Consider the following 16,552-nt stretch of genomic DNA (forward strand, 5'->3'; position numbering starts at 1 on the left):
TTTTTTTTTTGAGACAGAGTCTCATTCTGTGCCCTGGGTAGAGTGTCATGGTGTCCTAGCTCACAGTACCCTGAAACTCTTGGGTTCAAGTGATCCCCTTGCCTCAGCCTCCCTCATAGTTGGGACTACAGATGCCTCCCACAACACCCAGCTAGTTTTTCTAATTTTAGTAGAAACAAGGTCTCACTCTTAATCAGGCTGGTCTCAAACTCCTGAGCTCAGGTGATCCACCTGCCTCAGCCTCCCAGAGTGCGAGGATTACAGGTCTGAGCCACTGCACCTGGCCCAAAGTAATTATTTCTCACATAATTTATTCATAAAAATTTCCTCATGTTCTATTTCCAAATACTTATGCAAAGCAGATTTCTCGCTCCTCCTGATTTTGACAAATGCTTTTACACTTACATAATTTTCTACACATAGGACTGTGTATAGATGACATTAAGTTTAATCAAAGGTTTTCTTTTGATTCAAGTTGAAATTTTACAGTTAAACTTACAAAAACTGGAACATAACGAACATTCCCATATCACAATTTTGTTTTTAAAGAGTTTTCTTCAGGAGTGACTTTTCTCTCAAGAAAAATGTTAAATTACAGACATACAGCTGCCTTTACTAATAGCTTATGGAAACAGAGATAACTTTTGCTCTACATCTGTTGTCGTTTTTATTAAGTCTATAAAACCAATGACTATCCTTTATCAAGCTCACGATGCTTTTATATGAAGTCATCTCTCTCCTTTACCAATTTGTGACTGCTAAATTCAGAGGGCCCTTTGCTATTTGAAGCTCTTTATCACTATTTATTGGTACTGTTTCTTCTCGACTAATTCCTACCCATGAACTTTCCATCTTAAACTGTACCAGTATCTCCTTCTCAATGACTTTCACAATATGTTCTACCTCAGTAGTCAAGCTATATATACCAGATATCACTTCAATGAATAGCAACTAGTTTTTTTCTAGACTACGTGTACAAGGCTCTGTTTCATTTATTCCACAATATTTTTGTTATTTTTAAAACTTATTAATCAAGCCTGGGTTTGGTGGTTCATGCCTGTAACCGTAGCACTCTGAGAGGCTCAGACAGGTGGAGTGCCTGAACTCAGGAGTTTGAGACTGGCCAAAGCAAGAGTGAGACTTTGTCTCTACTAAAAATAGAAAAACTAGCTGGGAATGGTGGTGCACACCTGTAGTCAGCTACTCAGAAGGCTGAGGCAAGAGGATTGCTCAACCTCAAGAGTTTGAGGTTGCTGTGAGGTATGACACCACAGCACTCTACTCAGAGTGACAGAGTAAAACTGAGTCTCAAAAAATAATGAAAATAAAAATAAACAAATAACATAACAAATTACAATTTATGAACAAATATGCCAAACAATGTAACACTTAACATTTTTATTTACAGCCTAATCTCAGATTATTTCAAAGCATTAATAAAGAATAAGTCACTAAATGTAACCACTGTATACAAAAAAGTAAGTGATAAAAAAAGAAAAGTAAATTGGGCAGCGCCTGTGGTGCAAAGGAGTAGGGCGCTGGCCCCACATGCCAGAGGTGGCAGGTTCAAACCCAGCCTTGGCCAAAAACTGCAAAAAGAAAACTAAATTATTTACCCTTGATGTCATTAGTAAGTAGCTTAGGTTCCAAGTCTTTTTTTTTTGAGACAGAGCCTCAAGCTGTCCCCCTGGGTAGAGTGCTGTGGCATTACAGCTCACAGCAACCTCCAACTCCTGGGCTCAAGCGAGTCTCCTGCCTCCGCCTCCCAAGTAGCTGGGACCACAGGCGCCCGCCACAACGCCCGGCTATTTTTCCGTTGTAGCCATCATTGTTGTTTGGCGGGTCCGGGCTGGGGATTCGAACCCGCCACCTTAGGTGTACGTGGCTGGCGCCTTAGCCAGTTGAGCTATAGGCGCCGAGCCAGGTTCCAAGTCTTAAATAGGAAAGCACACAGCTTAAAATAATGTATCATCTACTGGCTTATAAAGGCTAAAATGCTTGTTTTAAAAAAGGCATTTTAAGCACTTAAACCAGTTCACAATTGTTTTTCTCAGTCTATAGCCCCAATGATCTGATATGACATCCTTGGCTTGCATGATAAATTGTAAACTAGAACATCACTCTTAAAAAAGAAAAACAATGGTAATTACCACACCATAGACATTTCTATCTAGGCTTATATTGGAAAACAAGTCTATCTTAAGCAGAGTGTCACAGGCAACAGCACACACAGAAAACATAAATGGCAAGTTCAATGTAAAGGAAAGGCACCGCTGTCTGGGGCTTAAACTACAGGACTATAGTTTAGCACTTGTCTCATGTCAGTTTAAACTTCTGAGTTTATTGGCAAGGTGCAAATCTAACAGCTGCTTATGTAGCAAAATCTAAAAACTAAACAAAACTTCCAGCAATTACCAACTAATAACTAGATGAAGTGTCAGAATACTAAGAATAAACTCTGGAAAAAAGATATGAAATAGCTTCCATGTGTATGAACAACATACAAACTAAGAAACTCAATGTCAGACTCTAAAAATTAGAGCATAAATTACATCTAGTATTAAATGCATAGGCAATCTTTATTCTTCAGTCAAAATCCTCTTTAACGTCCTCTCAATTTAAATCTTTATAATTCTCAAAAGTATGAATTTACAATTTATTTTCCTCTAAAAAGGAATAGCACTTTCCTCCATCCTTATTTGACTGGATTTTGAATTTTAAAATGTAAGTTTATGGCAATGTCATTTAATCACCATTTACTTGAATATATGAAAACGGAACTTTACATTTTAACTCTTGTTAATAAATCCTGGTATATACAAAAAGACACCCAAAATAAACTTACTTTCAGAGAATCAACTAAATCATCAACTAGGAAGAGGCGCCTGAGTTCTTTTATCGTGCAGTTCACGTGACCAAGAGCAGAATTACTGTATTTCTGAACCAACTCCTCAGATATAGCAACATCAGATTCCAAATATGCCCTAGAAAACAAAATACATCATAGCCGTCACTGATCAGAATGTCAATCAGCAATTAGGTATCTATAAAAGATTAATTATTCTGCTGTAAAAGCCCATTGTTTCCATAAAGCAAAATGTAAAAATTCACCAAGTAAAGGGTATTTCATTGATACACACTGTCAGCTGACTAGATAGAAAAAGCATATACTTTGAAACCAGACTGATCTGAGCTTGAATCTTAAGCTCTGCCACTTACGTGGCTAGATGCAAAGTTATTTAGTTTTCCCTCTAAACCTCAGATTCTTCATTTATAAAACAGAGATTATCAGAAATATTCCAAACACAATTCAGCATAAAGACACAATACGTGGCGGTTAGAATTATGAATTCGGTTTTTCTCTGAAGTTGACATTGTTTGTCATCAACTCGTCTGAGCAAAGATGCTATTCATTTCTAAATCCTACACTCTCAGATTACCCGATATATCAAGCACCAGAATGCAAATAAAAGTGACTGTCCCAAGTACAGTGACAACCCCAGCAAAACATAATAGTTACTGCCCATCTATGTCTTAATCCTACTGAGATGGCTGGAATTGTTAAATTTAAGGATGACAACTGTAATGGCGGGGGAGGAGTCAAGTCTACAGAAATGCAAGAAACTATTTCCTTAGTTATCCTTACAGAGAAACCATTTTATCTTGGCAGAGTAGAATCAACTCAGAAGTGCTAAGTGTCCTCTCCCACCTGCCGGAGGTGGTCCCAACACCTCCCCGAGTCTGGAATAACAATCCTTAGACAACTGCTTGTCCATAGTTCACCTCTGCGATATGCCCCCCAACAGGTCTCTTTGTTTTTATTCACAGTGCTGTCGCTCTATTTTAAGTGCTCATTATTTACAAACTGGAAGATTCTATCAGTCTCCAAACCAGTCTGATCTGTTTACATCCTAACCCATTCTGTGTCCGCCAAGGCCAGAGTAGCCTTGTTTGAACTATCTTAGATAATGAAGTCTAGGCTGAGTTTAGGCAGGAGTTAGGAGATCTGCTACTATGTAGCTTTAGAACTTTGGGAAAGGAACTTCTTTGGGTCAGGGTTCTAACTCTGCAAATCAGAAAAACAAACCTTTCTAACCTGCTTCAGGTTCAAACAATGTGATTCTATGATTCCAATTTTTCAACTAGAGACCTGTCCTAAATCTTTCCAACCTTATTTCCCACTATACCCTATGATGCAGCCAGAAATAAGCCAGTCACCAAACATTTTTTAAACTTTAATGCCTCTGTTCCTCACGCTGTTTCCCCAAATCCACAATGCTCTCCTCTCATCTCTGCCATTTTCTAGCCAGTTAGCCCCATCTCCAATCTTACCTTTACACAGGGACTCTTCTGATACTCTCTTCCATAAGACCCTAATGGAGTTTCCTGTATACTTTTAACTATGCTTTTGTCTGTATTATTCTTACAGCATTTATCAGTTCCAACTCTGAAATATAGACATGCATATATTTGCTATTTTTCCTACTGGAAACTGTTAAGGATGAGGAATATATCTTTATGAGTACATGGTTTAATATACCACTTAAGACAGCCATTAATAATAAAAAAATAGCACAAGTTAAAAAAAACTCAAAGATTCACATCAAACTTTTAAAGTAGCAATACTTTTTTATGTAGCTCTGAGAAACAAAAGAGTGGCGGATATAACACGATTGGTATTCTGCTTCTTTGTACCATTACTGCTGGTTCTTGCTAAAGACAAGATGGCTGACCATCAGGCACAAAGACAGTATTTCCCATCAGTGACATCCTGGGATAATCACATTAATTCAACTGGCATTTATAAGATACTAACACAATGCCAGCACTGGTTATCATTCTCTTACAGTGATCACAGGTATTATTAGTAGACACAAACTATGATCTTATCTTCACTAGTGTAACTAGGGGAACTAGGAAAACCTGTCCAACAAGCTCTTCTTTAAAACCAAATGACATATAAAATCCAAGGTGTAAAAAATTTTGAAGTTTTGGCTTGGCAACATTTTTCTATATTTTAATATAACTAATTAAAAATCATGTTTCTTTCTGACTTCCGGCATGTGTCCCTGCCATTTTGAAGATGCAATTTCAGGTTACTAAATTCCAAGCTTCTCCTCTCTGCAAAAGGGTGCAATACCAACTATCTCATAGAGTTATAATGAAAACTGAGAGAAAGCTAGAGAAAAACAAATCACCTGTCTTTACAAAAACCAAAATAATTTAGGAGGTCTCTTCTCTTAAAATTTATAAATCAGGCAGGGGAATGAGGTAGCAGAGAGATGGAAGGAGGGAGGGGGATGGGGTCATGGTGTACGGCACACCTGTTGGGGGCAGGACACAAGGAAAGAGGGACTTTATCTAACAAATACAATCAGTGTAACCTAATTCTCTATACCCTTGATGAATCCCAAACAATAAAAAAAAAAATCTATAAATCAGTTTAAGTTTACTCCCTAATATCAACTAGATTAAGTACATACCCACATGCCGAAACAGATACTTGGCTTAACAAAAACAGTTTTTAAATGCTTGCAATCTATTTGAAGAAAAAAATGAAGTCCGTATATAAAACAATTAGAGAGTATTTCAAAGCCACAGTTTAGTAGGAAAAGAATTTTCAGATCATTTCCGGCCACTGTTAGGGAAGCCTTCTTCAGAGCTGGGTCTTGAATTAAGCATAGAATCAAATAAAAAGTATGATTAAAGCATCCTGGGAGAGTGGCCGGGCTTGGTGGCTCATGCCTGTAATCCTAGCACAGTGGAAGCTGAAGCGGGTGGACTGCCTGAGCTCATGGATTTGAGACCAGTCTGAGGAAGAACAAGACACCATCTCTAAAAATAGCTAGGTATTGTGGTAGGCATCTGTAGTTCCAGCTACTCGGGAGGCTGAGGCAAGAGAATCACTTAAGCGCAAGAGTTTGAGGTTGCTGTGAGCTGTGAAGCCATAGCACTTTACCAAGGGTGACAAAGTGAGACTGTCTCCAAAACAAAAGGGCATTCTGGGAGCTAAAAAAGGCAGCATTAAAATGAGCACAAACCACAGGCTAGGTGTGGTGACTCCAGCCTGTAATCCTAGCACTATGGAAGGTTGAGGCCATAGGATTGCTATAGGTTGGGAGTTTGGGACCAGCCTGAGCAAGCGCCCAAGACTCTGTCTGTACTAAAAATAGAAAAATTAAATGGGCATGGTGGCAGGTGTCTGTAGCTCCAGCTACTTGGGAGGCTAAGGTGGGATGGCTTGAAAGCAGAAGTTTGAGGTTCCTGTGAGCTAGGCTGAGGCCATGACACCTTTAGCCCAGGTAAAAGAGTGAGATTATCTTTTAAAAAAAAGACAGAGAGAGACAAGACAAAGACATTTGGCCTCCATGGTATAACGTACAGAGAACTTCTATGTTTTAAAATGTGGTTAAAAGTGGTACTTTAGAAAATTTCATCTGATAATATTTGTAAGAGCTAAAGCCATCTGGTAACAAGCAGAGTTCACAACTAGGGATCATCAAACTTTCTGCGAATGGCCAGATAGCTAAGTATTTTAGGCTTTGAGTCCTATAGTCTCCATCACAACTAGTGAACTGTGCTATTATACATGTCGTATGAAACCAGCTAAATGAATGAGCAAGGCTGTATTTTAGGCTTTGAGTCCTATAGTCTCCATCACAACTAGTGAACTGTGCTATTATACATGTCGTATGAAACCAGCTAAATGAATGAGCAAGGCTGTGTTTCAACAGAACTTTATTTACAAAAGCAGACAGCAGACTGGACTTGGCCATCACTATAGTCAACAGACTCCTGGTCTGAGCTGAGGGAAAAGTGGAAAACAATAAAATTTAGTGATTTCCTTTATATGAGATAAAAACAAAGATAGCACCAAAATAGAAGCTGAATACCAGGATGATAGTGGTGCTACTGATAGAAATTAACATGTTTGAGGGGAAAGTTCATCCCAAAACATGACGAGTTAGTAGTTCTCAGGGGCTGGGTGGGGAGTAACTGCTAATAATCACAAACTTTCCTTTTGGTGTGGTGAAAATGGTGATGTTTATACAACTCTGTGAGCATTCGCAAAACCAATTCGTTTTACAGTAGGTGCATTGTATCTCAATAAAAGAGAGTGGGGAAAAAACATGTACCTGTGTGAGGTGTATCTTAACAGCAACTATGTATGTAATGCTAGAGTATACTTGGAAAATAAGGGTAGAAGATGATAGTTCAGAGACAAGGAGAGATTAACATACAGTTCTCCAAAAACTTAACTTAAGAAGTAATGCACAGACAAAGAAAGAAAAGATATAGCCACAAAAGGAAAAGCGTAACAGAAAAACATACACATACTACTGGAAAGAAAGGTACAAAACATCAGATAGCACATCTATCACATAGCGTAAAGAGTAAGCAATAAAGAAAATACAACCCTCACCAATCTTAAGATATTAAAAAGATACAACTTCCATTAAAGTAAATTAGATAACCAATACCTACTTCTAATAAAGAAATAATCCTAACAAGTAACAGAGTTAGGGTAATGATCCATAAATGGTACGTTCCATCAAGAGTCTCTGAAACAACTTCCAGGAAATCTCAAAAGCAGGTGCTTTTGGTATAGCCTTTAAGCAAATACATTCAATTATCATTAAGCAGTTAAAAAAACTGCATGCCTATTAACTCTATAGATATTAACATGAAGTCTCAACACTAATCCTGTTTATGTTGTTGCCACTGTATGCTTTGTTTCCAGATATCTCACCTGAACGGGTGTCCTTCGTCTGATTTCTGGATAGCTTGGATCACACCCTTATATATCCTAAAGCTGATAGTCACAGAGAGCAGGGCCAAAGCAATGTAGGCCGTTACACTCACAATACTGAATACTGTCAACGAGAGCAGGAGGAACAAGCTGGCACCAAACACCACTCCAGTCTTCTTAATATCTCTCCAGTAGAGGAGGTCAACAACTGAAAGTTGAAAGAGAGGACATTTCAAATTAGAACATCATTTCATCTGTTCAGATCTGCCACATTTGGATTTGCTCCACCTATAAAATTAAAAGGCCACTAGATAAAATAAAAGCCAAATCTAAAATATTAAAGAAACATTACTTTATAAGCTACATTTAAAACCCACTTTAAATTGTACATTTATATTTTATATCATAAATATTTTTCAATAAAATCTATTTCCCGCATAACCAAATTATTCCGCCTACATACAATGATTAAATGTCTCCAGCCTGGCAGAATTCTAACCCCAAAATAGAGGTTACTTAAAATCATGCTGAGGGTTTTCATCTTCACATAATACATAATATATATTCAAATAATATAAAAATATTAATACCTACGCACTAAAAAGAGATACAAAGACAAAGTAAATAACCATCAATTACCTGAAAAGCTACTTCCTTCTAAGAGTAGATAAATATAATGCCATAAAAACTTAGAGGTCAAAGAAAAAAGAAAAACTAAACATTACAGCATTACATAATATTTATTAATAGTAAGGAGTCAGACAGAGCCTAACTTAGCAAGTTCTCTCTGCCTATGGTCACAGGGCCATTGCAGGGATCAAATAACCAGGAGCCTGTGATCTCAAGCTCAGGTTATGCTCAACCCCAGGAGAACTGTGATGGGTGCCAAAGGACTCCTGAATTCCCTGGCTAAATGTAATTCATCCCTCTCCGCACTGTGAATGGGGGGAAAAAAACTTTTCTAGTAAGATGGATATATTCTTTGTAAGAGGAATTTTAAATACCTCTTAATTTTTAAGATAAAGGAGGTGAAAGCAAAGAAAAATCACATTTTTAGGGACTGCTTTGGTTTTGATCTCCAGGGCCCCTATATTTATATGACTTTCCTTTATTGTTAGGGATAATTACATGGGGGAAAACTATACATGAACTGAACTACCAGATACTATACTATTACAAGGCCCTTAATTTCTGTTAGTAAATATCATGAGTACTGATTAAAATATTTTAAATGTCCATCACCATGTCTGGCACATGGCAGGTACTCAACAAACACTCCGTTCTCCTAACTCTGATTTTTGTTTGGACGTTACTGTTCTGGAGTCTATCTGTGATAGACAGCTTTGTTTTCCGACTCTAATGTCAACTACCTACTCAAGTCTCCCCCATGTGTTTGTTAGATGACTGCCTACAACACCTCAGTCAATTGAGTTCTATCAAGTGGTTTCTACTGCTGTACTATTCACACTACCACAACTGAGAACTGACCAGAACTTGAAACATTCTGAATGTCACAGTGAACAAGGAGATAAGACCCATGCTGACAGTGTTCTGACAATGAGCAAACATTGAAGGGATACTGGTACAGAAACTCAACCTTGTTAAAAGAGTTATAAAACCTGAAAATGGGGAAATGAAAACCCGTCCAATTCTAAAACATTGCAATTCTAGAAAAGATGATATGACATTTAAAAAAAAAAGTCAATAATGGCTCGGCACCTGTGGCTCAAGTAGCTAAGGTGTCAGCCACATACACCTAAGGTGGTGGGTTCGAATCCAGCCCGGGCCTGCCAAACAACAATGACAGCTACAACCAAAAAAGAGCCGGGTATTGTGGCAGGCGCCTGTGGTCCCAGCTACTTGGGAGGCTGAGACAGGAGACTTGCTTGAGCCCAGGAGTTGGAGGTTGCTGTGAGCTGTGATGTCACAGCACTCTATCCAAGGGGATAGCTTGAGGCTCTGTCTCAAAAAAAAAAAAAAAAGAAAAAAGTCAATAAAGATATAAAATAAATTTTGCACTGTCATGTGAACTCAGGAAAGGACAAAATGGTTAGAAATTTTTAAGGAGTCTGTGAAACACTATAAATGGAAACTGAGCAGCTGGGTCTTGCAGAATGAGTAGGATGTAGAAAACCTAAAGGTTTAGGCTTAATTATAAGTTTCTTTCTGCTGGCAATGGTTCCAATAAGTAATGTCATTTTTTATTAACAGGGACTGGTGAGAGGGTAGGGGAAGCCTATGGTTAAGATAATTTTTTCCGGGCGGCTCCTGTGGCATAGTGGGTAGGGTGCTGGCCCCATATACCGAGGGTGGCAGTATGGCACCCAGCCTCAGCCAAACTGCACCCCCACCAAAAAAGATAATTCTCTCCTGTGAAGCTCCCCCCAGTAATGGTTTAAGACAGATAACAAAGTCAGGCTCTGGAGCTGGATCAAAGCTACAGACAATGGCTCCCTGACTTAACTAGCTATGCAACCTCCAGTCAAGTCACTAAAACCCTCTACACTTCAATTTCTTCATCTATAAAATGGACATAGAAATAAGAATGATTAAAGGTTACCAATTCTGAGACAGACAGGAGGAACAGGTTTGTGATTTAGTGTGCCTCAGGCTGGATACAACAGTCAATAATAATGCATTACACATTGTGAAAAAACTGACAGTGAACTTCCTATGTCTCATCATAAAAAATGATAGGTAACTGAGGTGTGGATATATTAGCTTGATTTAATCGTGTCACATTGTATACATGGATCAAAATATCACACTGTACACATAAGTATATACAACTATGATTTGTCAGTTTAATAATGAAATAGGAATGATCTCATTGAAATGTTGTCATTGTGATACTGGATAAGACTTTTCTTTGTAAGGTAATATAAAAATATAAAGCACTAAGTATAGAATATAATAAACTTTTTTTTTTTTTTTAAGAAACAGATTCTTACTTTGTTGCCCTTGGTAGAGTCCCGTGATGTCACAGCTCACAGCAACCTCTAGCTCTTGGGCTTAGGTGCTTATCTTGCCTCAGCCTCCAAGTAGCTGGGACTACAAGCGCCTGCCCGCAAAGCCCGGCTATTTTTTGTTACAGTTTGGCCAGGGCCAGGTTCAAACCCCCAAGCCCTCGGTATATGGGGCTGGAGCCCTACTCACTGAGCCACGGGCACCACCCAGCCCATCCTGATGTTTGCAGTGGAGAACGGTGAGCGACTGACCCTGAACTAGGGAACCTGAACGGTGAGCAACTGACCCTGAACAAGCCTTTGTCCTTTCTCCTTCCATTTCACATACACCAGAGCTGGCAGGTTTGAACCCAACCCAGGCCTGCCAAACAACAATGACAACTACAACTGAAAAATAGCCAAGTGTTGTGGCGGGTGCCTGTAGTCCCAGTTAGTTAGGAGGCTGAGGCAAGAGAATTGCATAAGCTCTTACGCTGGGAGCTGGGACGCCATAGCACTCTACCTAGGGCAACATAGTGAGACTCCGTCTCAAAAAAAAAAAAAAAAGAAGAAAAAAGAAAAAAATTAACTTTGATCAAAATTTCTATTGGTGAGAATTTAAAATAAATGTAATCTGTTCATTATTTGTTACCATCATTAAAAACTACTCAGTAAAACCTGATTATGAAATCAATGACTTTAGACTTGAAAGATATACATACACTATACAACTTAATGCCTGATCAAATTGCCTATGAATTACTGTCCAAACAGGTTTAATGACAAGGTAAGAATTATTTATAGTCAGTTTATGATTTCTATAAAATGAATATAGTATAAGGAAATATCAGGACTGGTACTCAAGAGACCCACATCCTAGTATCCTGCAATTGTTTAACTTTGGATGAGCCTCAATCCTTTTTAGAATTTAGTTTTATCACCAATAAAAGCCATTTGTCATCCAATTTCTCTTCTCCATTCAGAAGCTAACATCATCTGTACTTTGTATGAAGATACACATCAGTCCTTCATCCTAATTCCCTCTCACTGGATCCAAATTGATGAGGTTTCACTACTGGTATTAATTCTATGCCAAATATATGTAAAATATTTCCTTCCTTTTTAGATCTAGATTTTCTGGGGAACAGGAAGATTAAACTTTTTTTTTTTTTTTTGCAGTTTTTGGCCAGGACTGGGCTTTAACCCACCACCTCCTGCATATGGGGCCAGAGCCCTACTCCTTTGAGTCACAGGCGCCGCCCAAAGCTTAAACATTTTTATCCATATAATTCTTTGAATTGAACCTTCAAACTTAGAAAGTCAATAAATTCAAATCCCTACCATTTTTCAAGCAATTCTAAACTCTATCATTATGGCAACTGTACGAAAGAAGCTTTAAGTTTGAAAAGCTCACACCTTTTAAGCTTGCCAGATCTTTTTTTTAAAAGACAGAGTTTCACTTTGTTACCCTTGGTAGAGTGCCATGGAGTCACAGCTCAGAGCAACAGGCTCAAGGGAGTCTCTTGCCTCAGCCTCTTGTGCAGCTGGGACTACAGGCGTCCACCAAAACGCCTGGCTATTTTCAGAGCCAGGGTCTTGCTCTTGCACAGGATGGTCTCGAACTCCTAAGCTCAAGCAATCCACTGGCATTGGCCTCCCAGAGTGCTAGGATTACAGGCATGAGCCACCACGCCTGGCCTTGACAGATGTTTTAGAAAGGTTTTCCTGGTTGCTGATTTATATTCTCCCATCTCCACACCATTTCCTGAGTCAACATTTATTGGGCACTTAAATTATGCCACACATTTTCTTTAAGCCCATTCGACACTATCTCTTTCAACTATTAAAACCAAATGAGAGGCAGGCTTTTAGACAAGTGAGGCCTGGCTCTTAACATCACTGGACAGTTTTCCCCCTGAAAAAACTCATTATTCTCTATTGTATGATGCCATTTTGAAGGCTCAGATGTCATACATTTGGTAGATGGGAGGGGTTCCACGGGTTCCTACCCAGTGGGGACAATCTACAGGTAGATGTGGCACAATTCCTAGGTATGGAGGAAACAACTGCAACGCAGGCTTTACCTTACAAGTGCAAATGATGTAACCTAATTGTAGGCACCTTGGTATTTACCTGAAAAACAAAAAATCCCAAACTCTGAATCACAAACAAGATTAGTTACGCTTTTATCTAGTAAACTAAAGGATCAAAATGGTAACAATAGATGATCCTTAGTTTCCACTAAAGCAAGAGGCTGATTTGACAAGCGTAAAAAATAAACCTGTTGATTAAAAAGTTGCACATTTGCATACATAAAATGGGCAGATAATTGCTACACAGGCAATGAAGAATCTAAAGACCAAGAAGTTTGAGTGAAATTAACAAGATAGGTTAATTAATAAGGGACAAATTCCAATGTGAATACTTCATCTGCAATTAGACTCCAAAAGGAAAAGAGCTTTACTGCAATATTATTTGAATCATAATCAGAAAAAAATTCACCTGTTCTATTTCTATTCAATACCATTAAAGAAGCTTATAACATGGGTGCATTTGCCCCAGTAGACTTTCCTATTGGAAAAAGAGTGCACTGTCTACTAGATTGATAAATATTTGGATGCAGCACTATAGAACAGAGCTCATAATTCTTCAAGTCAATTTTCTCAAAGTTGATACTGGAGTGAATAGCCATGCAGAAGGTTCAGTGGTACTCAATGTTCACAGCCTAAAATAAACTACATGAAAGCACAGTAAATACCCTAACGCACTACTTCCTTTCCTCATCCAAGATGGTTCCTAGGAGTAAAAGTTTTTTGTTTTTTTTTTTTTTAAGAGACAGAGTCTCACTTTGTCGCCCTTGGTAGAGTGCAGTGATGTCACAGCTCACAGCAAGCTCCAGATCTTGGCCTTAGGCGATTCTCTTGCCTCAGCCTCCAGAGGAGCTAGGACCACAGGTGCCAGCCACAATGTCGGGCTATTTTTTTGTTGCAGTTTGGCCAGGGCTGGGTTTGAACTCTCCACCCCTGGTATATGGGACCGGCGCCCTACTCACTGACCCACAGGCAAAGCCCTAAAGTCTTTTAATAAATGGAAGAGCTCTGAAAATTATATATGGAAGCCTACACATATTGCATGCCAATATCTAAAAAGCTACAAGAGAGTAATTCAAGGCAGATGCCTCAACAGACATATTGAAATAAGCCCTAAGAATGCTCTGGTGGAGCCATGGGACCCTAAGAGCACTGAAGAATGGGGGGAAAAGGAAAGAACAGCCAAGGAAGACAAAGCAACTGGGCACTGATAGTTACAAATAAGACAAAATGCTTGGGCACGGTGGCTCACGCTTGTAATTATAGCACTTTGGGAGGCCGAGGCAAGTGGATTTCTTGAGCTCAGGGGTTCAAGACTAAGCAAGAGTGAGAAAGTCTGTTTCTACTAAAAATAGAAAAACTAGCCAGCTGTTGTGGTGGGAGCCTGTAATCCCAGCTACTCAGGAGGCTGAGGCAAGAGGATCACTTGAGCCTAAGAGTTTGAGGTTGCTGTGAGCTGTAACACCAAGGCACCCTACCAGTGGCAACACCAAGGCACCCTACCAGTGGCAACACCAAGGCACCCTACCAGTGGCAACACAGTGAGACTCTGTCTCAAAACAAACAACAAATAAGACAGAATGAACGTATCTTGAAACAGAAAAGTCTGAAAGGCAGACTATACCGTTACCAACATCACTGCAAAACCATAGAAAGATCTCAAACTTTTTTTGTAAAGGAATTAAAAAGATTGTTAGTGAAGCTGCAAGAATGAAAAAATATAGTTTCTAGCAAACAGGGTTGTTATCTTACTTGACCTTGACCAATAGTATTTCTAGTCTCTTGAAGATTCCTTAAATTGGTTTTAATAAAAAAAATTCTTTTTTTTTTTTTGAGACAGAGCCTCAAGCTGTCCCCCTGGGTAAAGTGCCGTGGCATCACAGCTCACAGCAACCTCCAACTCCTGGGCTCAAGCGAGTCTCCTGCCTCTGCCTCCCAAGTAGCTGGGACCACAGGCGCCCGCCACAAGGCCCGGCTATTTTTTGGTTGCAGCCATCATTGTTGTTTGGTGGGCCCAGGCTGGATTCGAACCTGCCACCTTAGGTGTACGTGGCTGACGCCTTAGCCAGTTGAGCTATAGGCGCTGAGCCAATAAAAAAAAAAAATTCTTGAAAGTTTAAGTTTATCCAAGATCACTGACAGCTAATGAGAGAAGGAATCATATAACTTTATTAAAACCCCTTGCATCCAAATATAGTTGCTTCTAATAGGCATCAAAAAATTTATATCCATTAGCTACCTGGATGTTTATTCGATCCAAATTATCAAAATTTAGCAAACACATCGCAATATCCCCTAAGAATACAGATGTAGTAATTCTTCAAAAAATACTAGCAAACTGAATCCAACAACATATAAAAAGGATTATATATGGACACCATGGCTATGTGGGATTTGTCCCAGGAAAATGAGATTGGTTCAACATACAAAAACCAATCAACATAATACACCGTATTAGTAGAATAAGAACAAAAGCCACATGATCATCCTGACATAAAAAAAGTCCAACAAAATCTAACACCATTTAGAAGGGGAACATCCTCAACCTGATAAAGGCCATCTCCAAAGACCCACAAATTGAAATCTCCCCCATTAAGACCAGCAATAAGACAAGTACATTCACTCTTGCCACTTCTGATCCAACACTGTCCTGGAGGTACCATGTAGTACAAAGAGAACAGAAAAAAGAAACAAAGAGCATTCACATTGGAAAGGAAGAAATTAAACTATTATTATTTGCAAATAACATGTCTTATACAGTAAGTCCTCACTTAACATTGTAGACAGGTCCCAGGATACTGAAACTTTAAACAGAACAACATATAATGAAACCAATTTTGCCATAGGATAATTGATATAAATAAGAGTCAAAACTTCTTATGGCATATTTCTGGTCACAAAAACATCAAACTTCTAAATAAAGACCCTAAACGCTTCTACTTTTAAACACTGAAGTAAATGCTATACATACATTTAAGAAAGAGTAATAAAAACAAGATAATTACCCAATTTTTTGTCACACACTGAGTGAGGACAGTCATGGTGGTGGTAGGTTAAATCAAGGAGTAAACATTTACTACCACCAAGAAGTTCAAAGTAAGTAGTAACAAATATGGCAGCTCTTTGAGCACTTTTATAGTACATCATTATTGGCATGCATTTGTATATTATCATACACTGTATGAATTTTTATTTTATAATAATTTGTATTCATTCGTTTTCCAAACTTCTTATTTACCATTCAGGGTCACTGGGGCCTAAGCCTATCCTGGCAACTCAGAGCACAAGGCAGGAACCAACTCTGGACAGGCTGCTACTGTATCACAGGATACCCTTACACATATACCCACACTCATACTGGAACAAATGAGACACACCAATGAAGCTAACATCTTTGGGATGAGAAAGGAAACTAGAATACCCAGGGAAGACTCTCCTAGGTATGGGGAGAACATGCAGTCTCCACAGACAGTGACCCCAGCTGGCAACTGATTCGTTTTTCTCATCAACATTATACTGAAACAACAGTCAATGAAGCAATGCTATTCAAAAATCTGATGTATATAGAAAATCCTAAGGAATCCACAAGAAAGCTAAAAGAACAAATAAACAAGTCATCAAGACTGCAGGATGCAAGGTCAATAAACAAAAAAGAAACATATTACTATATACCGCAATTAACAATATGAAAACTAATTAAGAAAATAATTTGGCTTGGTGCCTGTGGCTCAAGTGGCTAAGGTGCCAGCCACATACACCTAAGGTGG

At 38.8% G+C, this 16,552-nt stretch overlaps 1 protein-coding gene across 3 annotated transcripts in view; it reads right to left on the minus strand.

Annotated features, from left to right (window-relative positions):
* The window catches only part of RTN4 (reticulon 4), an 82,354-nt gene that overhangs the window by 8,669 nt on the left and 57,133 nt on the right, over positions 1 to 16,552 (minus strand). For all 3 annotated transcript variants that reach the window (XM_012804020.2, XM_012804021.2, XM_012804024.2), the window contains 2 exons: positions 7,751 to 7,958; positions 2,846 to 2,984 (listed from right to left, as the gene is read on the minus strand). In XM_012804020.2, coding sequence (XP_012659474.1) covers positions 2,846 to 2,984; positions 7,751 to 7,958 — 347 coding nt within the window. The remainder of the gene's footprint in view (positions 1 to 2,845; positions 2,985 to 7,750; positions 7,959 to 16,552) is intronic.

The sequence above is a fragment of the Otolemur garnettii genome, unplaced genomic scaffold (genome assembly GCF_000181295.1).
Source record: "Otolemur garnettii isolate 467f Iridium unplaced genomic scaffold, OtoGar3 scaffold00024, whole genome shotgun sequence".
Classification (NCBI taxonomy): Eukaryota; Metazoa; Chordata; class Mammalia; order Primates; family Galagidae; genus Otolemur; species Otolemur garnettii.